The 26,345-nt window shown below is 40.7% G+C and overlaps 1 protein-coding gene across 1 annotated transcript; it reads right to left on the bottom strand.

Annotated features, from left to right (window-relative positions):
* Positions 1-2,594: 2,594 nt before the first annotated feature.
* nrn1a (neuritin 1a) lies at positions 2,595-25,803 on the bottom strand. The gene is made up of 3 exons (XM_038267838.1): positions 25,545-25,803; positions 12,158-12,305; positions 2,595-2,931 (listed from the first exon to the last, which is right to left on the bottom strand). The coding sequence occupies exons 1-3, from the start codon at positions 25,597-25,599 to the stop codon at positions 2,703-2,705; spliced, it is 432 nt and encodes a 143-aa protein (XP_038123766.1). The 5' UTR covers positions 25,600-25,803; the 3' UTR covers positions 2,595-2,702.
* Between the last annotated feature and the right edge of the window lie 542 nt (positions 25,804-26,345).

The following is a 26,345-nucleotide window of genomic DNA, read 5'->3' as shown; positions in this document are numbered from 1 at the left end:
TCTAACACAGAGCTAAAATATGTCACCTCTGATTATCTACTAAAAATCACTGTTATGAAAATGGGATGATGCTTACTGGCAACAGTCATATCACTCTTTAGCCACGGTTTATTCGTATCTTAGCTACGCTGGACGTAACGTTTCATCAGCGTTTCCATTAAAAGCCTCTTTTAAACAGAAATCTAAAGGAAAACTTCAACAAATTCAATAAATCAAAAATTGGGGCAATGCATCGGCTAAATGTAATTATTCAATAAGAGTTATCCAACTGACTAGCTGCTAAAAAGTGTTTCTCTACGGAAGCCCAGAGCGGTCCTGTCGCTCCGATACTTTTTCACCAGTGTTTAATTATTTAAAGATAACAAAAGCCGTTTTCTCGTGACAACGAGATAATTGGTGTATTTTAAAACTGATTCCATCCTTGTCATGGCATCCTATGTGTAATTTTAATTCTGTAATAAATAATCCTGTTTTTAACCTTTAGGTAACGAGACAACGTTGTCGGTTTAATGATTTGCTTCCACCAGATTTTTTCTGAACAGCCCCGGTGTTCCGCCTGTAACAGCTATAAGATGCATTAACCCCCAAAATCAGTCCAGATTAAAGATTTTCATTAAAAAATAGATTTGTTTCTACTGTATTTCATGCAATCAAATCATCCACCATGACCTGACAATGAGTGGAAAGAAACAGGAAACTAAAAAAACGGACTATTTGCGTACATGGGGCACCACGGCTGCAAAACTACGGGCCCCGCAGGCATGGATGGACTGGGAATCCAGGGCTGTTGCTCAGCCGGGTTAATAATCTCATAATCTCAATAAATCACTAACTGTTTTCTCGTGATAATTATCTTCTTATCTGGAGAAAACAATTAATGGTTTAACCATGATAACGAGATACTTATCTCAGGAAGGTAAAGGAAAAAAAAACAAGTCAAGTACGGCCACTCTGGGCTTCCGTACTTAGGAATCAATTAAAAGAAAAATAGTGTAAATAAACAACCTAGCCCAACTATGCTTTGGTTTGATCCGCATATCCTGAACTCCTTCAAACTCACAAACTTGATATTTTTCTAATATTTCATATTAATATGATAGTTTTATGGTTTGGCCCATTTCCTGAAATATTTTGATCATTTTTTTAGCTGATTTTATGCAGATTCATTTGATTTTAACCACAGGTAAACCATATACGCCCCTGCACCTTTAAGAAATTCATGGTCAGAATGAAGTTTATATCATATCGGCTTCAGTAAAGGATCTTAACTGAATGTAAAATAAAACACTGGAAAAAATTTTTATCTAGATAAATCATTTTTTTATTGAAATAAGGGCATTTGTTCTTGAATTGAGGAGATAAAAGAGACATTTTACCAATTAAACAAGACAATTCAGGTTTAAAATAGGAAAACACAATTGCAATGTCTTATTTCAAATGCATAATATCTAATTATCTTATTTTAAGAGTAAAAATAATCATTCCATTGGCAAATTATCTAATTTACCAACTCAAATTAAGGGTAAATACACTTAATTTAAGTAAATATTTTACCTATTTATAGATCCTTTTTCCAGTGCGGTAATAAATTTACAGCGATCACTGCAAAAACCATCTAGAAATTAGCAAAAATGTCTCAAATGAAGTGTATTTACCATTCATTTGAGCAGGTAAATACGATGATCTGCCAATGAAATTTGAATTTTTACAGTTAAAATAAGATAATTAGATAATATGCACTTGAAATAAGACAAGGGCACCGTTTTTTCTTATTTTAAATGAAAATAGTCTTGTTCCATTGGCAAAGTTTCTCACTAGTTTCCTCAATTTAAGAAAAAATGCACTTATTGTAAGAAAAAAATTACTCATTTATAATTCAATTTTTTGCAGTGACGATGGTCTCATAATGGAATGTGAGTAATGCTGCTCAGGTCAAAGATAAATACGTTCATAACAGCTTTTCTTGCTGTCTGCAAAAGCCAACCTGCAGATTGGGACATCTAGCAAAAGCGTCTCTGTCATCCATCATGGCGTCTTCATGGCTGGTGTGACCGTGGCCTCTGCACATTAACCGCTAACACAATAGTGTCACCATTATGCAATCGTTCCATCACATCTACATGGTCGGCGGGGTCAACTTGGTGCCATAAAAAAAAAAAAAAAGAAAATCTGTCCTTATTGAAAACGAGGCGACGGGTCAGAGGTGGGCTGGACGCCTTGGCTTGTCTTATTCATTTTGTGGAGTTGCATTGCACATGAATTAGTACCTTAGGCTATACGGGATCTCTAGCATATAGCCTGATACTGTCTCAGCACCCAGTCGTCACATAATGCTGTCAAGCCCTAGCCTACTATACATCAATAATGCATGGCTCCCTTTAATGCTAAGTCATTCCACAATTGTAAGTTTCCATCCAAATGTTATCATCGTCTTCATTTCAGGTCATTGGCGTGTTGAATATTTCATGTTATTGACCTCTGGGTGAGGTTGCGTGTGATTGGATGAGCTCTCCAGGATCCCACTGGGCAAACCGGGCTGTAAAAATCCAACGGGGTGTGTTTTCTTGTGACGTCCTGGAGGTTGTATTTCAGTATGGAGCTTTAGCTATCACTTTTTCTTAGGTTTTTTTTCTTTTTTTTTTTTAGTTGGACATATTTTCTTGTGTTTCATTTCTTTTGCTTTCTGTTTCTTCTCATATGGGTTAAAACGCCAGCCAAGTCAGTATGATAGGCAGAGCGGTTAAGAGCAAGCTGAGGCCCCTGGCGTCGGCGGATCTGGGCGCTCCGTTGCCTCCGCCACAGAGTTCAAACAAACTCCCACGGAAATTCAGGCTGCGGGACTCCTTTTTCAGTTTTTCCCAGAGGTCCGTTGCTCCCTCTTGGCAGTCGGCCAGTGCCGTCGTGGCACAGGAATGGAAGTTATCCCAGTATCTGGCAAGAGAAAACAAAGTAATGATCAGCACCACAGGCCTTTTGACAGAAGTGGGAGGCTTCTTCTAAACGTAATTCATCAACTAGTCAGGAAGCAGAGCCAAGAGTGGTAGCTGTTCCAAAATCTAGCCGTGAAAAACCATATGAACTTCATCTAGTTAATATGTTCCAACAAAACTCCAGAGCATTGAAGTTTCTAAGCCATATTTACCTTCCATATTAAACGAAAGCACTTTTTTCGTGAGAAAAATTGACTCACCAGAACATTGTCTATGCACAGGGCTACTGCATTTTTTAACGTCACCAGTTAAGCTGATAAAGATTTTCTGTTATCCAGGTCATAGTCATTCCAAAAAAAAGGTTAAAAAACAATCCAAAGGACTTTGTTTCAACTTTGAAGACACTTTGCTTCCCATCCAGGAAGCTTTTTCAATTCAAAATGTCAGAAATAGCGTTGAGTTCCAGGCTTTGTAGAGTGGACCAAAACCAAGCCTTTTTTTTTTGTTTAGAAAAAGATGCAAATTGAACTGGGCGAGAGGGTCCGCCCCTTGGAACTGGGGTCGTTTCAGTTTCTTTGAAAGCCTGTAATACCCCATACCTGTCTATGTCTCTGAAAGAGGGTCATTAGAGGGAATAGTTGGCCTGGCTGAAACAGGCGAGATGTTTTCGTCGCCTCTATTGGGGTTGGGGTTACGATGATAGCGGGGAAGAACGGACTCTATTGCTGTTTAAGGTTGGTTTTTCTTTCTTAACATAGATTACTTCCTTCACGCCCCTCTCAAACCACCTGTCTTCTTTGTCCAAAATGTGAACATTCTGGTCCTCCAAAGTAAACTCAATTGCTGCATTGTAGGTTTTTGAAAGTCCGCATCCTCTGTTTAAGGTTGGTTAAGGGTTTCATAAATATTAAAGGTACATTTTAAACTGAATAATATTCTAACACCATTATTTGGTTTTAACATTTAACCCAGCTCAAGTGCCTTCAATGTGTGTTTAAAACCAAAACCTATTATCGGATAACGTGGTTAGATCTAGAAGTCTCTGGAAGCGGTTAGCAGCCGAATGTGAGGAGGCCAGGATGAGGATCGGTGACTCCATATCTGAGATCATGGTCTTGAGCCGGAAAAGGGTAGAGTGCCTTCTCCGGGTTGGGGAGGATGTACTGCCCCTAGTGGAGGAGTTTAAGTATCCTGGGGTCTTGTTCACGAATGAGGGGAAGATGGAGCGGGAGATCGACTGGCAGATTGGTGCGGCATCTGCTGTGAAGCGGGCGCTGTACCGGTCAATTATGGTAAAGAGAGACCTGAGCCAGAAGCCAAAGCTATCAATATACTGGGCAATATACACTATATTGCCAAAAGTATTTGCTCACCTGCCTTGACTCACATATGAGCTTAAGTGACATCCCGTTCCTAATCCATAGGGTTCAATATGACGTCGGTCCACCCTTTGCAGCTAGAACAGCTTCAACTCTTCTGGGAAGGCTGTCCACAAGGTTTAGGAGTGTGTTTATGGGAATTTTTGACCATTCTTCCAGAAGCGCATTTGTGAGGTCGCACACTGATGTTGGACGAGAAGGCCTGGCTCTCAGTCTCCGCTCTAATTCATCCCAAAGGTGTTCTATCGGGTTGAGGTCAGGACTCTGTGCAGGCCAGTCAAGTTCATCCACACCAGACTCTGTCATCCATGTCTTTATGGACCTTGCTTTGTGCACTGGTGCACAGTCATGTTGGAAGAGGAAGGGGCCAGCTCCAAACTGTTCCCACAAAGTTGGGAGCATGGAATTGTCCAAAATGTCTTGGTATGCTGAAGCATTCAGAGTTCCTTTCACTGGAACTAAGGGGCCAAGCCCAGCTCCTGAAAAACAACCCCACACCATAATCCCCCCTCAAACAAACTTTACACTTGGCACAATGCAGTCAGACAAGTACCGTTCTCCTGGCAACCGCCAAACCCAGACCCGTCCATCAGATTGCCAGATGGAGAAGCGCGATTCGTCACTCCAGAGAACGCGTCTCCACTGCTCTAGAGTCCAGTGGCGGCGTGCTTTACACCACCGCATCCGACGCTTTGCATTGCACTTGGTGATGTATGGCTTGGATGCAGCTGCTCGACCATGGAAACCCATTCCATGAAGCTCTCTGCGCACTGTTCTTGAGCTAATCTGAAGGCCACATGAAGTTTGGAGGTCTGTAGTGATTGACTCTGCAGAAAGTTGGCGACCTCTTCGCACTATGCGCGTCAGCATCCGCTGACCCCGCTCCGTCAGTTTACGTGGCCTACCACTTCGTGGCTGAGTTGCTGTCGTTCCCAAACACTTCCATTTTCTTATAATACAGCTGACAGTTGACTGTGGAATATTTAGGAGCGAGGAAATTTCACGACTGGATTTGTTGCACAGGTGGCATCCTATCACAGTTCCACGCTGGAATTCACTGAGCTCCTGAGAGCGACCCATTCTTTCACAAATGTTTGTAAAAACAGTCTGCATGCCTAGGTGCTTGAATTTATACACCTGTGGCCATGGAAGTGATTGGAACACCTGATTCCAATAATTTGGATGGGTGAGCAAATACTTTTGGCAATATAGTGTATGTTACTACCCTCATCTATGGTCATGAGCTTTTAGTCATGACCATAGATGAGGTCGAGCGGAGCCAGATGAGGTGGATCGGGCATCTGGTGAGGTGTTCCAGGTACGTCCAAATGGAAGGAGACCCACAGGGAGACCCAAGACACACTGGAGGCGCTATGTTTCTCGGCTGGCCTGGGAACAACGTGGGTTTCCCCCGGAGGAGATGGCCCAAGTGACGGAGGAGAGGGACGTTTGGGCCTCCCTACTGAAGCTGCTACCCTCGTGACCCGACCCCAGATAAGCGGAAGAGAACGAATTAATGGACAAACACAATTCTCTAACTACTGTCTGTATATTTTAAAACATGAATTGGATCCTAGTTCTGTTGATGAATAGAGTCTGAGACGAAACTGTGACTCTTTATAATATTAAACTGCCCTCCTACTGAGGACAGAACAAACAGGTAATATGGCAATAATGCAACCAGCTTTACCTTCAGTTTCAAGCATCCAGCATGCTAAGGTGAGTGATGCCTCGAGATAATCATTGGGTCATGGCTGTATGTTTGGGCTGCAATAAGACAGATTTTATACAGCAGCCCAACAAAGCCTGGTTTTAGTTTAGAAGACATGCAAATTGAAACGGATGGGTCCAAGTCTCTGGAATGGGGGGTCGTTAAAGGCGAATTGTTGGCCTGGCTGAATAGGCAAGGTCTTCTGTTCTCCTGTAAAGGGGTTGGGGATGTCACTGCAGGCTAACAAAAAAAGCATTCTAAAGGGGTGGACCCGTTCTTCTGTTGCAATTTGCATGTTTTTTAAGCAAAAACAAGGTGTTGTTAGGCTGCTGTATAAAACCTTGAAGTCAACTCTATTTCTGACAAGCAGCAATAGAGTTGACTCCTTCCTGCTATCATCGCAACCCCAACCCCCATAGACGGGACCAAAACATTTCACCTGTTTCATCCAGGCCAACAATTCCCCTTAACGACCCTCTTTCAGAGATATACACAGGTATCAGGTATTACAGGCTAACAAAGAACTGAAACGACCCAATTCAAAGGGGTGGACCTGCTTGTCCGGTTTAATATGCATGTTTTATGAGCCAAAATAAGGCTTGGTTTTGGTCCACTCTATAAAGCCTGGACCTCAACGCTGTTTCTGACAATTTTGAATTGAAAAAGCTTCCTGAATGGAAAACGAAACGTCTTCAAACTTGGAAACAAAGTCTAGTGGATTGTTTTTTTCCTTTTTTTGTACTTTTTTGGAATAAAGTAACATTATTCTCTCAAGACATTGTTTCATCCTTTCAGATGTTTGATATAAAGGTCTGCTGGCCACGTTGACAGTTGTGACCAAAGTTGAATTCCCAGTTACAGAAATTGTCCAAAACAGTTTTGGCTTGGAAACTGTCCAAATTTACAGTGAGTCACTGAAACTCACACATTTTACAATTGAATTGTTGTTTAAAGTGATGACATGTTTGTTATATCCGGAGGAATTGCAGAAATTAGTCACATTAGAGCCTGAAAATTGTAGGCGCCATATTGATCATACGCCCTCTTGTGGTAAACCCTGGAGTTAATATGTTATGACTCTTTTTGGAAATTTGCCCTATGCAAGTACTTTACTGTGACCTACCAACATAAATTCTGGTGAAGATTCAAAGTCAAACTCAACACTATTTCTGACATTTTGAATTGACAAAGCTTCCTGGATGGGAAGTAAAATGTCTTCAAACTTGGAAACTGGTCCAGTGGTGTTTTGGAAGACCAACATAAATCTGTTTGCACCAGAGCCAAACGCATTGAAACACTGCGGTGCTTCTGGTTTGGATGAAGACTGCCTGGTGAGGCTACATCCAGGTGCATCACCTGTTTGACTGGATCAGCACCAGAGAAACCGACTGAACTGTTTGTATTTTGCTGAGTTTGAAATCAGCGGCTGCGTCCTCCAAAGGCCAGATTCGTCAGTTGATTATGTCATAGCGTGGCGCCGAGGCCTGTTCCGAGTGGAAGTCTCCTCATTATGCAACAGAAAAATGAAGCCTTCTCTTAGCCCTTCTTTTTGAAGGACGGGTCCGCTGTATCCTCCGTAGCCTTGGGTATCCCATGATTCAATGCGAGTCAAAGCAAGCCGTCTGTTCCGTGCTCAGAGGAAAAAGGGAAATGGCGCCGAACAGTGGTGAATATTGGAAGTGCAGATTAATATAATCCAAGTATATGAATAATTCCGTCTGAAATGAATGAAAATAGTTGTTTTAAATGGTTATTGAGGCAGATATGTGGCCGTAATGTTTGGTTTATTGAAAGGTTTTACCTGTTTCTGTACAAATGGGTTTGGCTGACATTTAACCTGCAGTGTGGGGACTATAAATCAGATATCTAAGATGTTATTAGCACCCGGAACAGCAGTGAGAAGTTCAGCATCCATTCTTTGCCTGCTTTGTTTCTCAACTGCAACAGTTGCTAGGAGACAGAGCGTATGACGTAAGGCTTTCGGTGACAACCGAAGAAGAATAGACCTGTTTGAATCTACAGCCAAAACTCTTCCGGCCTCCTTATTTTAACGGAGTCCAGGTAGACCGGGTCCAAGCCGATCTACCAGAACCTGGCGCGCTCTGCATGTGCGAAACAAGGGAGTTCTTCTTCTTCTGGATTGATGAGTCCGACCGGCGCCATCTCTTGGCGCTGAGTCTGAGGTGTGGTTTGTGGACGTACAGTGTGAGCTGGTAGATCGCATCAGAGTGTCGGGAACTGCGAACTTTTAAACCCTGCAGTTTTGTCGTACAGTTTGAGCTGTAGCTGAGTACGATTGAAAACATTGTTGAGCGTAGGTCCGGCTTAATGGAGCTGAATCTAACCGTCGGATGCTCTGGTTACTGCCTGATACCGTTATCACTTCACTAATGGCTCTCTAGACCTGTCGTCTCCTTCTGAATTGATTGATTTAAATCTCAACATGGGTTTGCATGAGAGGAGGAGCAACCAACCCTCCTCTTTCTTTCTTTTCTTTTCTCCACTTTCTCTTTTCCTTTCACCCTTATCCCCCCCCCTCCCCTCGCTGCCTCCTCTGAACCTCCTCCGTCTCTCAAACGCTCCACTCTTCACTCTCTCTCTCGGTTTAATGTTTTATTCATACAGACTCGTCCTCCTCACTGTTTCCAGTCTAAATATATTTTTACTCTCTGGCCCCAATTTCTCTCTCTGTATTTTTTTGGGTTAGATTTCTTTGTCTTCCTTCTCATGTTTTCATTTTAATCATCTCCTCTTCATCTGTTTTTGAAGCCTCTTTGCAGTTTATGTAGATGTGACACCAGCCTGCTCACCGACGCGTGCCGAATGGAAGCACACACGCCGTGACACACAGCGTATCTAATCCAATCTTCCAATCTGCTCTTATTGATGTTGACCCGCTGACCCGAACTGTGTCCGAGACACATCTCAGAGCAATTAGGGTGTGTGTGTGTGTGTGTGGGGGTGGGGCTGGTCAGGAGGTGCATTAACCCCCTACACCCCCCCCGAATTCCCCGCCTTCTGCCACGCCTCAACACGGCTGTGATGGAGCTATCACTGGATTAAAAAATGATGTGTTTGTGGTGGGGGGGTGGGGCATTGCTGCAGCATGCCATCTGGTGCCCACCCGCTTTGGGTGGTGCCGGTGGGGGGGTCTGCATAAGCACACCCACCAGAAACCTCCTCCGGTTCCTCCACTGGTTCCCCCCTGTGGGCTGAATTGCTCATTTCATCATTAAGATGAGCCGCAGCATAATGATCATTAAAGTCTTTTCTCTTTATTCCCGGATAAAAGGAACAGGATCTCACTTCAAATGTCTTTAACCATGAAATATTTAAATCACAGAAAATGTTGTATTTTTAGAGATAGAACTCAAGTGTTTGAAAACAAAGCTGCAGAGGCTTCGACATGTTTTAGGTCGTAGCGTCCTACGAACATCTGATTCTTTAAGCTACGCTAAAATGTTTAAGGTGATCAAACACACTTTAATATTAAAAAATAAAACTAAATATAAGGAGCAGTTTCAAACATTTTAAATTGCTAAAGCAAATTTTCCACTGAATATCCAAAAATACTACATAGTACCTGTCTGACAACATGAAGTAGGATGAAAAATGAAAAAGAAACAATAAAAAAACACATTATTTTTTGATCCAAACCAGCTGAGAAGCAAAGTCATTGATCTTTCTAAATCGGGAAAGGTTTAAAAAACATTTGGGAGGCTTTGGGACTCTAAAGAATCACATTGAGAAGCGTCATCCACAGTTGGAGAGATTATAAAACAGTTTAGAACCCAGGAAACCGGTGTTCTGTCAGACCAGCATACCCATAGTCAATCCCCGTTTATCCCTTTAGTTTTGTAGGAAAAATAAACTTTAAAGTACCTCAATGGGCGTGTATCTATGGAAGAGGATTAGACCCACTGAAAAAAAAGCTAACTGATTTTAAAATTTTATTCCAGTTTAATACGGGAAATAGTCAGAATTCTAACGTTAATCTCAGAATTCAAACTTTTTCCTCAGAATTCTGACGTTTTCTCAGAAGTCGAACCTTTTTGTCAGAATTCTGACTTTTTCTCAGACTTCTGACTTTAATCTCAGAATTCTGACGTTTTCTCAGACTTCTGACTTTAATCTCAGAATTCTGACTTTTTCTCAGAAGTCGAACCTTTTTGTCAGAATTCTGACGTTTTCTCAGACTTCTGACTTTAATCTCAGAATTCTGACTTTTTCTCAGAAGTCGAACCTTTTTGTCAGAATTCTGACGTTTTCTCAGACTTCTGACTTTAATCTCAGAATTCTGACTTTTTCTCAGACTTCTGACTTTAATCTCAGAATTCTGACTTTTTCTCAGAAGTCGAACCTTTTTGTCAGAATTCTGACGTTTTCTCAGACTTCTGACTTTAATCTCAGAATTCTGACTTTTTCTCAGAAGTCGAACCTTTTTGTCAGAATTCTGACTTTTTTCTCAGAATTTTGTCTTTTTTCTCAGATTTCTGGCTTTTTTTCTCAGACTTCTGACTTTAATCTCAGAATTCTGACTTTTTCTCAGAAGTCGAACCTTTTTGTCAGAATTCTGACTTTTTTCTCAGAATTTTGACTTTTTTCTCAGATTTCTGGCTTTTTTTCTCAGACTTCTGACTTTAATCTCAGAATTCTGACGTTTTCTCAGAAGTCGAACCTTTTTCTCAGAATTCTGACGTTTTCTCAGAATTCAGAAGGCAGTCTGAAATCCTCTCAGATGGAATATATCTGTCTTCTAATAACTAAATCTAAAGTCGGAGGTTATGAGCTTCTATAAGATTGATTGGCATAAAAACGGTTAAAAAATGCAATCGGTCTGAAGTTTTTTGTTCACAACCACCTTCAGTTCCCTAAAGCCGAGTGCGATATTTTCAATCGTTGCACGCAGCTACAGCTCGAAGTGTACGGCGAAACCGCAGGGTTTAAAAGTTCACCGCTCACGATGTTTGTTCTCACACTGTGCGGCTTGATGCTCTGATACGATCTACCTGCTCACACTGTACGTCTAAAAACCAAACATCAGACAAGAGATGGCGCTGGTCGGACTCGTCAATCTGGAAGAAGAAGAAGAAGAACTCCCTTGTATTCACATACGCAGTTCTCAAGGTTCTGGTAAATCGGCTCGTAGCTCTGCTTCAACAGCAGGATTTGTCCACATCCACCTTATGACGGCCGACTGAATTTCAAGCATTGTTTTCTCCCGACCTTACGATTCCTGATCGGGAAGCGGTCGTGACAGGCTAATCGCCCCTCATTACCCCCGTATACTACAAGAAACAGGACAAATGAGGAGGCTGAAACTCTGCCCGATTGAAAAATTCTCTCACGACTGGAGAATCGGCCCAAAAAGGGCAAAAAAATCGTACAGTGTATGCCCGGCTTTAGTTTGACTTTAAGATTCAACTAAAATCTTAAAGTGAAATCGATCAATCGATTTCCATTAATTGATGTCAATTCTCTGGCTGTATTTACCGACAGGTTTATTTGGTGGAGGGTTTTGTTTCTATTCATGTTCAGTTGAATTTAGTTAGTTTGAAAATTGGAGTTTGGTTTGGTTTGATGTTAAGTAGTCTTTTTTTTTTATGTATTTTGTTGATGATTTCTACAGTAGATCATCAATAGTTAGACTATGAAGGGCTGGTTATCCTTCCACAGAAGAGTGTGGTAGTTGTCACAGGTATGATGCAGATATTTTTTTAATTATGCCCAATTTTTAAGAGTGGTCTGCGCTGTTATTCCACACCACAAGGTAAGAGAGCCAATCAGGAACTAGCTAGGATTGTGGGCGTCCGTGTGTCGGTTTGACGAGCTTGTTTGCTGTCTACAAAGCCCTCATCCAACGCAGGACGACACACAGTTTAACCCTGAGTGTTCCCCAAAGACTGGCCGGGGCGCTGCTTGTTTTGGCTTTGGGTGCAAACCAACAGACCGTCGCACAGAGCTACAAACTAGCGTCCTGTACGATGTCTGGGATAGTTTCTGACGTGTGCCTGGCGTTGTGGACGGCACTACAGCCAGAGTTTCTGCCATTTCTGACTCTGTGTAGGACAGTGGTCTAGAATTGGATTTAGACTCCCCATCCCGTGTAGTGGTTGTGTGTTTGAGCGGCCACCTACGTGCAGATCTTGTGCAAGTTCTCTCTGTCGTCCAGGTCCTGGGGATAGTTGGCCATGTCGTCCCCCAACTGAATCAGACAGTCTGAGAAACCTTTAAACACCGAGTCACATTGACCAGCGCTGACAAGTACCGTCTGCAACAGGGGTACTGCAGAGAGGGAGGGGGGAATAATGGGAGGGGGAGACAAAAGACAATTTTAATACACTAAACAAGAGACAATGACTTTGGGGTTTGGATTGTGAGAAGTGTCCCTTTTCTGTCTGATGTGGAGTAACGGGTCCTACTGTAGGACAGACTAAATCAGTGTACGACAAGCAGGAAGAGAGGATGTGATGTAAGAGCAGCACATTTAAGTAGAAGGAGTTCAAAATTTGCAGACTAAAGTGATTGAAAATATTTAATGTCAAGTAGTGAAGAGTTGGAGGCACACAGCTAAATTTAAACACCAAATAATAACAGAAATACCATGAAATGGACTTTCTTCTTCTCAGTCAGCTGTTGTTTTACCTGTGCCAACAATGTCTAACACCTGAAGGTCAGAATTTTCTCACTTTGCCAGTTCAATGGACTGAACCCTGGATGGGACGGCTGGTATAATGCAGGCTAGGGCAGTTCCATTCAGACACTTCGTTCTCCATTACAATGTAGCAGGATCTGATTGGGGGCAGGATCTTTTACAGAGAGGCGGCCCTACAGTCTGATGTGTTACAGTTTGCAGGGACACAACAGATGACATCATCAACGTCAACCCAGAGTGATGGCATCACCAGACACACAGCGGTTGGTTAAAGGGCTATGAAGCTGCCAGCGAGGGGTTAGACCAGCTTTTTATGGCCAATGGGAAGGGAGCCAAATGCTGATTGTTAGCGGGTCGACCCAGGTTTGAAAAACTTTTTCAGAGGGAAAGTGGTTTCAGAGAGAAAGGCTACGTTTACACAGCAGCCTGAATTGATCCAAATCCGATTCATGACAGTCTGAACAACACAGATCCGATTCTTTCCAATGCGACCCAGCCCACTTGGCTCTGTGGTCCTGAATCCGATACGAATCTGATCTTTTCAAATGCGACGTCTGTCTGAACGGCCAGGTCGCATTCATCCCACCTGAACGGCATTAATACCCGATATAGGTCAGTATTCTGCTTCTTGCTACACAGAAGCGGCAAGAAAAACGACAACCATGATGGACGATGATGCGAAGAGTAGTATTTATGTTTAATCAACTTGAAAAGATTGAGTTTTAAGGTTGGGAAAGATCGCTAAATGCGCTCCAACACGACCATCCATGTTAACTTTCGTAAACACAGAGAATGCTGGCTTGTGATGTCATTGGGTCCTCTACTGCGCATGCGGGACAGTTAAGCTGTATGAATCCAGTTCACACAGGAGATCACATACAAGTTGCATATATTTGGAAATGTGAACGGTAATGCAAACAAATCGGATTTCGCAAAAAAAAATCGGAATTTAGCATCAAGGCCTGAAGTGTGAACGTAGCCAATGGAGAGAACCAAGGCAGGCAGTGGGCAACGAGATGAAACAACCTATTTAATGGAAGAATACAAGCTACAGCACATGTGATGCACGTATGCTAACACTGCCTGCTGCTAACACTACCGGCTGCTAACACTGGCTGCTGTTAACGCTGCCTGCTGCTAACGCTACCTGCTGTTAACGCTGCCTGCTGCTAATGTTGCCTGCTGCTAACGCTGCCTGCTGCTAACGCTACCTGCTGCTAACGCTGCCTGCTGCTAACGCTACCTGCCGCTGACGCTGCCTGCTGCTAACACTACCTGCTGCTAACGCTGCCTGCTGCTAACGCTACTCACTGCTAACTTGCTATAATTGTGATCATATAGACGATAAAACTGTTAATCAATTAAACTATAACCACTAAAAGCAGTAAGAGCAGTATCATTTGGCAGTAAATTATTCTGAGTTGGTACTAGTGGAAAAGTGTTACCCACCGTGCTCTAAAACCTGAGGTGAGGGAATCAAATCTGATGCCTTATTAATGCCAGAAAATAAAACAATCGACAAGGACGATCATATCAAGGATACATTTTTCTCTTTACTTTTTACAAACCAAGTCCTAAAATCAGTCTGCACTCATTGAAGATGGATCCAATAAAACTTTGGGCCTGAGGAAGCATATTTTTCCTTGGTCTATTTATGAGATTAAATATTTTAAATGTGCCATTTCTCTGCATAAATAGGGGATGACAGAAAGCAGATGCCTCCCTACTCTGGTGAATCCAATCAGTTTTTTAATTATTAGTTTTCATTGATGGCTCTTTTGTTTCCATTCCTTCTATCCGTTATCATTAGTTTTCCTCCTGTAGACACGTCTGCAGAGGGTTGAATTAAATTCCCGAATCTGTGCAGCTGTAGTCAAAGTAACACCAAGCTGCCTAAAGATGGTCTGATAGTCTTTACCGTTAAAATGCTGCGCTATAGTTTTCTTCTAATCTGCTTCTAATTAGTTTCCTCTGGTCCATGTTGAGTGTGGTAAACACCATGTCACCAAACAGCAGAGTGATTACCTGTAGTGCTACATATAGGCTAAATAGTGGAAACTCCTTGATCTAATGTGTCCCTATGGTCTTATTGTATTTTCTTTCTAGAAAGTAAGAAAAAAAAAAATCAATCCACTGGACTTTGTTTCCAAGTTTGAAGACGTTTCTCTTCCATCCATGAAACTTTTTCACTTCAAAATGTCAGAAATAGCGTTTAGTTCCAGGTTTTATCCAGCAGCCCAACTAAGCCTGGTTTTAGTTTAGAAAACATGCAAATAGAAACGGATGAACGGGTCCCCCCCTTTGAAATGGGGGTCGTTTGGCTTCATTGTTAGCCTGCAATGCCCCATACCTGTCTATGTCTCTGAAAGGGGGGTTGTTAGAGCGAATTGTTGGCCTGGCTGAATAGGCGAGGTCTTCTGTTCCCCTGTAAAGGGGTGGAGTTATTTTCTATATTTTTTATGGGAACCATCCTTTTGGTCCGGGTCTTTTTCAAGAGATTTTTTTTTTTTATCGTTCTGTTGAAGCAGTACTGGAAAAACAATGTCTGACTTTCATTTGTTCATTTAGTTATTATTAACTTTATCAGATTCAGGCTATCTTTGTGACCATTGTTGGTTTCTCTTTCGTTAAATGAGGGGAACCCTTCATGCTCCGGCCTGGACCAGTTTCTTTTAGGTTGTGTCTGTCCGTCTGTCCGTCCATACCTCATCTATCCATCTTTTCCCGCTTATTCCATCAGGGCCGATGCTTATTTCCTACAATCTATGGTTGATAGGCGGGGTAGACCTTTGACAGGCGGCCAGTCTGTCGCAGGGCAACAGAAAGACACACAACCATGCACACTACCACCCACACCTAAGGGCATTTTAGAGACATCATTTAACCTAAAAGACATGTTTCGGACTGTGGGAGGACACCAGAGTACCCAGAGAGAACCCACCATGCTCAGGGAGAACACACAGAAAGATCCCCAGCAGAGCAACAGTACTACAGACTGCGCCACCGTGCAGCAGCGAAAAACATGTTAAATTCATTTTAATCCTCTGTGACCAGGACGAAATCTGTAGGGATGATCCGGTATTCTAACAAAAGTACCAGCGAAATATCATGGGTACTACCGCGTCTCTATTAAAAGTCAAACAGTGCCACAGTAAGCAAAGTAAGGATGGCTAAAGCTGGCGTACACTGTACAATTATTTTTCTATTTTTTCACAATTTTTCCAATAAAACTACAGTGTTTCGTCGTACTGTGTGAAGTTACAGCTCACAATGTTTGTTCTCACATTGTGCAACCTGACGCACTGATGCTACCTGCTCACACTGCACATCCAAAAACCACATCAGACTCCAGGCTCCGCAGTGAGATGGCACTACTCAGAATCTCTTTAATCTCTCAGAATTCTGAGATTAAAGTTTCCCATATTAAAGTGAAATAATATTTAAAAATCAGTTCACTTTTTTTTTTATGTCCCTAAACTTCTTCTGCAATCATCTCTTCCTTCATGGTGCCCTTAAAGATTAAGATCCAAAATTCCAAAAAGATTAAAGTCAGCATTCTAAGAAAAAATTCAGAATTGTGACTTTTTCCCATATTAAACTGACATAAAATTATAAAAATCTGAAAAAAAAAAAAAATAATAAAATAAAAAAGTATTTTTCCAGTAACCCTAATCCTCTTCCGTACGCGGGAGAGCTGCGACCTGAAGTGACAGGAAGTGTATTTACTCCCCGCCTCGTGATTGACAGGTCGAGTCCCGAAGTCTGGAGACGCATTGGAGAGAGAGAGAGATGGTGCAAGAACCGTCCTTTTCCAGGACCTGGTTTAGCTCCAAGGCTAGGCTAACTGCATGTAGCTAGGCTAACTGCATGCAGCTCGGCTAACAACATGCAGCTCGGCTAACAACATGCAGCGAGGCTAACTGCATGCAGCGAGGCTAACTGCATGCAGCGAGGCTAACTGCATGCAGCGAGGCTAACAGCATGCAGCGAGGCTAACTGCAAGCAGCGAGGCTAACTGCATGCAGCGAGGCTAACTGCATGCAGCAGGCTAACTGCATGCAGCGAGGCTAACTGCATGCAGCGAGGCTAACTGCATGCAGCAGGCTAACAACATGCAGCGAGGCTAACAACATGCGGTTAGCCTCGCTGCATGCAGGAGGCTAACTGCATGCAGCGAGGCTAACTGCATGCAGCGAGGCTAACTGCATGCAGCAGGCTAACTGCATGCAGCGAGGCTAACTGCATGCAGCGAGGCTAACAGCATGCAGCGCGGCTAATGCTTTATCCTGCTTTCCCTGCCTCCTTTTCAAACGTCAGGATCCGAGCCAGCATGGATAAAGACAGCTAGGACTGATTTAAAGCACTTTGCAGAAAAGAAGAATGAACAATCTGGGATTCACATGGAAAATAATAGAAAATAGTTTACCTTTGTTCAATTGCATAGTTGCTCTTAAAGAAATACATCCTCAGAAAATAGTTTTTTATATATTCAAAAAACAAAGCTGAATAATAGCTTCTCCATTATTAAACTGGTAGATTTTTTTTTTAGGTTTGTGACCCAATAATGGGCCAAAACACAGATTTAACTTCATAAAACCTCAGAAGGGCAAGATTTATGTACAGAAAATAAACCTGGACATGATATTATGTTTTGTTGTGTTTTTTCAGTGGTTTTTGGTATATGTCTATTTTGAATTTATTGCCCCCCCTGGATTAAACTCCACCAGCCGCCACTGGATCTAACCCTCCATTGATCCAATGAGGAGCCCCCACCACTCTGCAAGGATCAGAGGGAAAAGCAGATGGACGGATGCCCTTTTCTGGTCTTCTGAAGGTTGATTTATGTCATATCTGATCATTTTAAGCAAGACGTCATTCTGAGTGTGCATTCTGAAAACATGCGGTGAACATTAACGCTGCATTTTCAGCTAATAGTGCCACCTTTATTTAATCAGGTCGATCTCGTTTAGATTATAAATCTTCTTTCAGGGACAGGAAGCTGACGTTATTAAGGTAAAATAATCAGATCATAAACAAGACATTTTCTATTTTTATTTTTAAATGGTTCAAATGCCCCAGCACCTTCCTGAGGGCCTCATAGCAAACATCCAGGAGCTCAGCTGAGAGCATTTATGATGGCGCTGATACAGGGTGTGTTTAATCAGGCGGAGTCGCTCACCCCACACTATCACAGAGAAAAAAAAACACTCCGGCCCACACGCACGCCCCTCTGTTCACCCTGTGCTCTTGGTTCGTTAAGCACAGGATCGGCTGGATTGATTGGTTGGGATAATAACCGGCTGCTGTCTGGTTCCGCTCCATCAGATGATGGACTAACACAGCATGACGTGTAGAACAAGACATGCCTGTTAGTCGGGGTCAAGAGGGAAGGAAAAAAAAACAGAAACCAGAGTAAAAAGTTTAGATTGAACCTATTTAACTCTAAATGGAGTATTATTAACTATACTGAGCATAAACATCTCATAGTAGCTTCATCTGGTCTGTTCCTGTTTGGCTGTGACTCCATCCTGGAGAGAAACATCAGCTGTGCTGCTGCCATCAACACCTTTGTTTCTAGATGTTGGAGCTTGGCCTGTTTTCCAGTGTAGTCCTGTTTCTCTGACTAACTGGATGTGCCCTCTTCATCCTCTGACATGGGAGCTGGCTCGGAGCTCGTCTGCCTGGCTGTGTGTTTCCTGGACGGGGCCGCCTGTGGAGCTGGTTGACAGTTGCCTTTTGTATCTATGCTTCTTTTTCTATGTCTGCTTCTGTCTCCTTGAACCCCAGTGGGCCTCAGCAGATGGCCGCTCACACTGAGCCTGGTTCTGCTGGAGGTTTCTTCCTGTTCAAAGGGAGTTTTTCCTCTCCACTGTCGCTACAAGCATGCTTAGTGTGAGGGATTGCTGAAGAGTCAATGAGTCGATGCAATCAGCTGGTTTTCCTTAGATAGAAAACTTTGAATCAATCTGACTGGATGATCTGGTTGATCTGGATCTATAAAGTGACCTGAGATGACATGATGTGAATTGGAGCTATAGAAATACACTGAATAGAATTGAATTAAATCTAACCAACTGTTGTGAGTTAATCATCAGGGTAAAATTTGACACCCATAGAGAGTAAACTTCTGTAACTCTACATGCAGGGGGGGGATTTACCATTAGGCAAAACTAGGCAGGTGCCTAGGGCCCCAAGTTCCAGGGGGGCCCATAAAACTCTGTTTACATGTAGGGTTAATAAAATTATTCTGTATTTGTGCAAATTAATTATGTTTTTGATAAAAATCCTTTTGCTAAAATGCCATCAGAACACTTATAATATCAACCCCCCAGTCTCTGAGAGATCTTCTTCATTTTGACACTAATGGGAGTAAAATTAACTCTGAAAATCTGACAGCAGCTGCAGAGGAAATTCTGCTCCACTGTTGATTAGCAGGGAGAGTTAGCTGTGCTGTGAAAACACTAGTCTGTTTGGTTTTCCCAGCAGGTGGCGCTGTTCGCTCCACGAAACAAGAAGAAAAAGAAGCAGAAATCTAAACTTGATCCTTTTATTTTTAAAAAGCTTTTTACATAAAACCGGTTTGAGGTGAAATATTGTGATTTTTGCAGCCTGAGAATTTAAAAATTGTTTAGAAAATAAAACCTTCAATCAGTTTATAAAAACTCAGCTAAATAAAACCGTATAAAGTTTCATGTTTGTAATGCTTAATGCTTAGTTTATAAATGGTTGTTTATAGTTTTTGTTTTACCAATTCGATATTTTATTTATTTTACTTGATTATTTAAACCATCTTGGTCAAAACTCAGTTTTAATTAAACTGAAAGTTCATTTATTGACTAATTTTGATGTTTTTAATTTGGTTATAATTGCATAGCTTTCAGTATTTTTTATATATTTTTTCGTTTGTTGGTTTGGTTGTAAAAAAAATTTTGCTTTATAATTAAATAGAGAAAAATAATCAACTCAAAACTAAATAAAAGCGTATTTATATATTCTTTTCATAATTCTAATGGTTTGATATTTAGTTTTTTATATATATTTATCACTTATTGATGATATTTATTCATTAAAATTTGCCCTTATTTAAAGAGAAACACAGTTTAATTTATATAAAACATTTTGGTCGCAAGTATTTATTTTTTTGCGGGTTTTTTTGTTTCATTTTCAATCCACTTTATTTTCACTAAAAGAAAGGATTTGATTTATTCTTTCACAAAGAAAATGCAGCAAAAAAGCAAAATTATCTCAAAGTGTAGAGGAAAAAAAACGTAAGTATGAGTTTTCTGCTAATTTTACGTCATATCAGGGAATAAAGGATTATTTTATTCATTTTAGTGCTTTAAATAAATATATATAGGTTAATTATTTGCATGAAAAATTCTGAATGTTTAATAAAATTACATGCAGACTTTAAATCTTTAAAGACATTTTCTCAAAGAGATGCTTTGATTTTTTTCATAATTTCTGCTCCGTTTTTCCTGATATTTAATTAATTAAAATTAAACTAAAAAAAATAATGAAGGTTCCGTTTTAAATCTCGCGGTGTTCGTTTGTCTGCATTAGATGTGAATGAGTGAATGAATGAATGAGTGAGTGAAGCTCTTTTGTTTCCCCTGGAGTCAGTTTGTTGGAGGCATTAAATCATCCCTGATGGCTGCATGTCGCTGCAGCAGAACTTTCTGCAAAAACGCATCAATAAGCCGCAGAAATCCCGCATCAACCACCTCACGCAGAAAAACGCGCTTTTCCTGCAGCTCAGCGGAACAAAAGGCTAATTTATCTCCTCTAATCATTTTATTTCAAATTACATATTTGATTAACTTGTTTTTTTTTTTTTACTGTATTTTTCAAAACGAACAAAAAAAAAAAAATAAATCCCCATATTAGTTCATTTCTTCCTCCTTCATTTAATAACAATAATCTCCTTCTCTATTGTCTCTGTTTTCCACCCATTCCCTCTCTGCTCCCACCTGTTCTGGAGAAGCTGAACTGGGAATATTTCCAGCATTCCCAGCTTTATTTCCGTCCAGTGGAAACCAGGACGGCCCCGCGCGCGCAATGCGGGGCGCGCGCGGTGCTTTATTTAGTTATTTATTTATTTATTTTGATTGTATTTTCGTTCACGCCTCCCATGGAGCACTCATTCACCCCTCCTACACGCACCACATTACAGCATGTAGAGGCTGCACACCGCGGACACACCCACCATTAACAGCTCCACCTGTCAGGATACAAATATTCACCTTATTTTAACAATTATTATCCAAAACATAGATGTTCTAATTATCCTCCTATTTACGCCATTAAATGACATAAAGCTGCAGCTTTTTCAAACGTTTTTTCCAACCATAGATCATGCATTTTTATTTTATTTTTTTATTTTTTTGCCATCTGGCCAAAGCTGGAGCGCTTTGATGGATCCAGACCGGATCGTTGCTCCGCTCCATCACTAAAACCCTCATTATTAACATGCATTTCAAATCCAGGCCACACGGTCGATTTTATTCGATTCCTCTGCATGCATCCCGCAAATCATTCCGCAAATCATCCCGCAACTGGCCTCCGATTTGATCCGATCAGACACGGAATGAAAGAATAAAACGAACCGCGGACGGATCCGACCTCCTTCTGCACGAATCTTTGCGACAGAAGGAGACGGGATTCATGCTTAGTGAAGCTGCGTGAAGCTGACACCCCACCCACGTCAAAAAACTCTGCAAATAGACTGAATGGTTAGTGCAACGTTAGTGCAGATTTGTGCAGAAAAAAATATCGTTTGTGCTACTTTTGTTTAAGAGATATTAAAGATTATTTTTTAGGTCATCCAGAGGTCACCATCCCCCCATTAAACTCCAATTTGAACCAAAGTGGTCTCGTTTTTTAGTGCTTCGTTTGTGCTGATTTGTGCAGTTAAAACGGTCATTTGTGCTATTTTACTTTTAAAGATATAATCATTTTAATTTTTGGCTGATGACGTCACCATCCCCCCATCAAGCTCCGATTTGATCCAAAGTGGTCTCATTTTTTAGTGCTTCGTTTGTGCTGATTTGTGCAGTTAAAACAAACATTTGTGCTGCTTTACTTTTTAAGATATAATCATTTTAATTTTTTGGCTGATGACGTCACCATCCCCCCATCAAGCTCCGATTTGATCCAAAGTGGTCTCATTTTTTAGTGCTTCGTTTGTGCTGATTTGTGCAGTTAAAACGGTCATTTGTGCTGCTTTACTTTTTAAGATATAATTATTTTAATTTTTTTGGCTGATGACATCACCATCCCCCCATCAAGCTCCGATTTGATCCAAAGTGGTCTCATTTTTTAGTGCTTCGTTTGTGCTGATTTGTGCAGTTAAAACGGTCATTTGTGCTGCTTTACTTTTTAAGATATAATTATTTTAATTTTTTTGGCTGATGACATCACCATCCCCCCATCAAGCTCCGATTTGATCCAAAGTGGTCTCATTTTTTAGTGCTTCGTTTGTGCTGATTTGTGCAGTTAAAACCGACATTTGTGCTGCTTTACTTTTTAAGATATAATCATTTTAATTTTTTTGGCTGACATCACCATCCCCCCATCAAGCCCGATTTGATCCAAAGTGGTTTTCATTTTTTAGTGCTTCGTTTGTGTGATTTGTGCAGTTAAAACCAAACATTTTTTGCTGCTTTATTTTTTAAGTATAATCATTTTAAAATTTTTTTTGGTTGATGAAAATCCCCCCACCCCCCCATCAAGTTTCCGATTTGATCCAAAGTGGTTCATTTTTTAGTGTTTTCATTTGTGGATTTGTGCATTTAAAACCCGCATTTGTGTGCTTGATGTCCAAATTTCAAAACTTTATTCTTATCTTGCAGGTGTTGTTTAACAACCGTTTCTTTTAAATTACACATCTAAAAAATTTGCGGGTTTTTTTTTCAGGGCCGCTTTTTATCTGTAAATTCTTGTCATTTAATTTGTTGGGGACAAAAGAAAAATTATATCTCATCCCAACACGGGGAAAAAAGGGAAAAGTTTTTTTAAAAAATGTTTCTACTGAAAAAATCGTGTTTTTATTATAAAAGTTTACAGCCTGTTTGTCCCTTCTTTTTTAGATTTTTTTATATTCAGGGTAATTGGCAAAGTCTTAGGGAAAGTGTTTTTATTGTTATTTTATTATTATTATTTTTTTTTAAATTTCCACTGTTATAAGAAAAAAATTTTTTATACAGTGGCTTGGTTGCCCCATGCCGGAAAGGAAAGTAGTTATTCAAAACAGCAGTTGTGGGGCCGCTTTTCAGAACGCCCTTTGGGGGAAGGGGTTTTGGCCAGATGCACCGTTTGGTCTAACCAATGTTTCAAGAAAGCAGGGTTAAAATTTTATTTTATTTGTTTTAAAATTGCAATTTTTTTTAGCTGTTATTGTAAAAAAAGTTTTTTTTATATTTTTTTGTATTCCCTAATAAAGATTTTATTGCAGCAAGATTTTTTGGCCTTTAATTTTAAAAAGAAATTTGATTTTTATTTGCAATGTCCAAAAAAACCCCCCAAAAATATTAACCTTTCTCCAAAAGAAATGCAATTTTGTTGTCTCACAAATGGAGAGGGGGACACACCATCCTGAGCCTGCACATGATCAAATCCTCACATTCTGCAACAGTTATATACTTATAACTTCTACAAATCTTTTACCTGTTACTTATATTCCATTATTATTATTCTAATATTGTAACTGCGATTTCTTTTAAGGTGGTTTTGATAGTCGTATTCACATTGTTGACCCTTATTTTCCGCACATTGAGCAGCAAACTGGTTTAAAAAAATAACTGAGATGCGCCAGAAGGATGAAGTTAGAAGTGCACAGCACGTAGGCAATTGAGTGTCATTTCAATTAACCAACTTCTTAATGCTTTAATAAAATGCATCAAGCTTTAATTTGTAACTTATGACATTAAATGTAGGAGTTATTAAAACAGCATTGACCGTTTGGCAAATTGGAAGTCCCCACACGACTTTACAGGGAGTGACGCCACCTAGTGAGTCAGTGAACTGTGCGTAGAAAGAATCAAATTAGATCATATATATATCAAAAAAAAGTGAAATTCCCTTTAAACGTCAAAAATCCGTCAAAAAGTGATTTTTTTTGCAAGGGTTAAAATAAAAATAAAGGGGAGTGCATTGTTGAATGCCTTTCATAAAAGGGTAGCAGCCCCATGGGGGAAATTTAAAAGTTAGGGAACAAATAAGGTTTTAGTAAAAAAAAACGTGACCGGGTCAACAGAACTACGTTTTTTTAGCTAAGTTGGCCAGGGTATCCGATATTTTTTAATTTTTAAAACAAAGCAAAACAGATTTCTGTTTAAAACCAAAATTTGGGGGGTGGTTTACCCTCACCCCCCCCCTAAAAATTTAAATTTTTTATATCTTTAAAAAAATTTAAAACGCACAAAATTTTTTTTTAACTGCACAAATCAGCACAAACGAAGCACTAAAAAATGAGACCACTTTGGATCAAATCGGAGCTTGATGGGGGGATGGTGACGTCATCAGCCAAAAATTAAAATGATTATATCTTTAAAAGTAAAATAGCACAAATGACCGTTTTAACTGCACAAATCAGCACAAACGAAGCACTAAAAAACGAGACCACTTTGGTTCAAATTGGAGTTTAATGGGGGGATGGTGACCTCTGGATGACCTAAAAAATAATCTTTAATATCTCTTAAACAAAAGTAGCACAAACGATATTTTTTTCTGCACAAATCTGCACTAACGTTGCACTAACCATTCAGTCTATTTGCAGAGTTTTTTGACGTGGGTGGGGTGTCAGCTTCACGCAGCTGCTTAGTGAATAATTCAGCCATTTCTCTTCCACGATCACGCGCGGACAGAAACCCTCCTCCACAGCATTATGCAATGAAATAAAAAATAAATAAATAAATCTTTCCATTAAAGCCCTAAAGGTGTGAGGGTTTGACACGCAGCCTGCAGGGGAAGCAGGTTGTCCTGCAGCAGCAGAAACATTAATTTACACCTGGGATCCACTGAGAGACCGGGAAAAGCTGGCCAAACGGGCACGAGCGAAGCGCGTGCACCGGCCTCGGTACGCGCGCTCAAAGGGAAATTAAAGAGAAACAATTGCAGCTTATTTTTTAAATTTATTTTTGAGCATCAAAGATTTAATTTTAATTCATAAACAATTAAAAATATAATAATTAAACGTTCCTGATTAGTTTGTGCGTCTAATTGTCGGACAGCGCGGGGCGTGACGCGCGCACTGCGGCGGGATGGCTCCTCTGGCACCGACTAACACCTGGGCTCCTGTAACCGTCTAATGCCTGGAGTCTGGGTTCTCTGTTACACTCGGATCCTTCAGGCCTTTCGTTCAACAACTTTATGCAACAAGCAAAAATGCATCTTTAAAAAAATATATTTTAATCCAGATTAAAGCAGTTAGAATATTTTTATTGAATTTATATTATTGTTATTTATGAACAATTCTGCAGATGGAGGAGATGCAGCATCTCGAGTTTGGGACAACCGGGAGGAAGGGGAAGAAGGAGGGGGGGGGGCTTTCCCCTTGTTAACGCACATACGTGCACGCACGCGCGCACACGCAGCGTTAATGTGAAGTGAATTCCCGTTAAAACAGGCGCAGCTGCTGAACTCCGATCCAAAGCTGCAGACAAGAAACGAACCTGATTTTATTTCATCTTTAAAATTATTTAAAACGAAATTTGCTCTGTTAAAAAAAGAAAGAAAGAAAGAAATGCATGTTTAATTTGCAATTTAGATAAAAAAAAAAATAAAAATAAAAGTGGAGTGTGCTGCGTGAAATCGGACAGGTGCAAAGATTGAATTTCAATAAAAGGATGAGAAAGAGTTGAGCTGCTCACCTATGAGGAGGGCCAGCAGGAGTGTGAGGCATTTGGAGGACCAGGTTACTCCCATCCTCTGCGTCCGCCTCTCACCATGAGAGCACAGATTCACAAAGTTGTAGAGCCGGACATTCCCCGCAACAAACCCACGCAAAACAGCTACATCCAACACGCAGAGCCCCGCTGCTGCTGCTCCTCTTCCTCCCTCCTCTGTCTGCAGGTCGCTGCTGCTCCTCTCTCCTCTCTGCTCTCACTCAGATTTACGCGTCCCGAGTGAGAAAAAGGAGGACAGGGAGAAAGCTCCTCCTTCCATCCATCCCTCCCTCTCTCCCTACCTGATCCATCCCTCCTTCCTTCCACCAGCATCATTTTTACGGTTTGTTTTTAGCTGTTTCTATGTGTCTAAAATGTTCCACATTCATCATTTAGTCATAAATCATATAGTTTGTATTTTTCTATGATGCGCAGCTAATAGAGGAACAAAAAGGCCTCCAGGAAAAACAGAAAGATTAAAGAAATCAAGAGAACCCTGATTTATATTTAAGCTCTTAACATCTGCTCTCTGATATAAAACTGTGAAGAAGGTGTTGGATTATAATCCAAATTTTTAATCCTTAATCTACCCAGGTAATCCGGCCAGAACAAAGATGGCAGACATCAGTTGCCCTTAAGTCTCTTTATTGGAGCTGCGCTGATTAGGATGAGAATTATTCTTTGAGCTTCTTATTATGATTTCTAAGAAATTCAGAATAAATTAAAATTAAGTAACTAAAAAAACATTCAGATCAAATAAAATCTACATAAAATAGAAAAGAACAA

This window comes from Cyprinodon tularosa, unplaced genomic scaffold (genome assembly GCF_016077235.1).
Source record: "Cyprinodon tularosa strain WSP-4 unplaced genomic scaffold, ASM1607723v1 ctg686, whole genome shotgun sequence".
Taxonomy (NCBI): Eukaryota; Metazoa; Chordata; class Actinopteri; order Cyprinodontiformes; family Cyprinodontidae; genus Cyprinodon; species Cyprinodon tularosa.
Note: the sequence above shows the minus strand (reverse complement) of the source record. Positions and strands in the feature narration are given on the sequence as shown.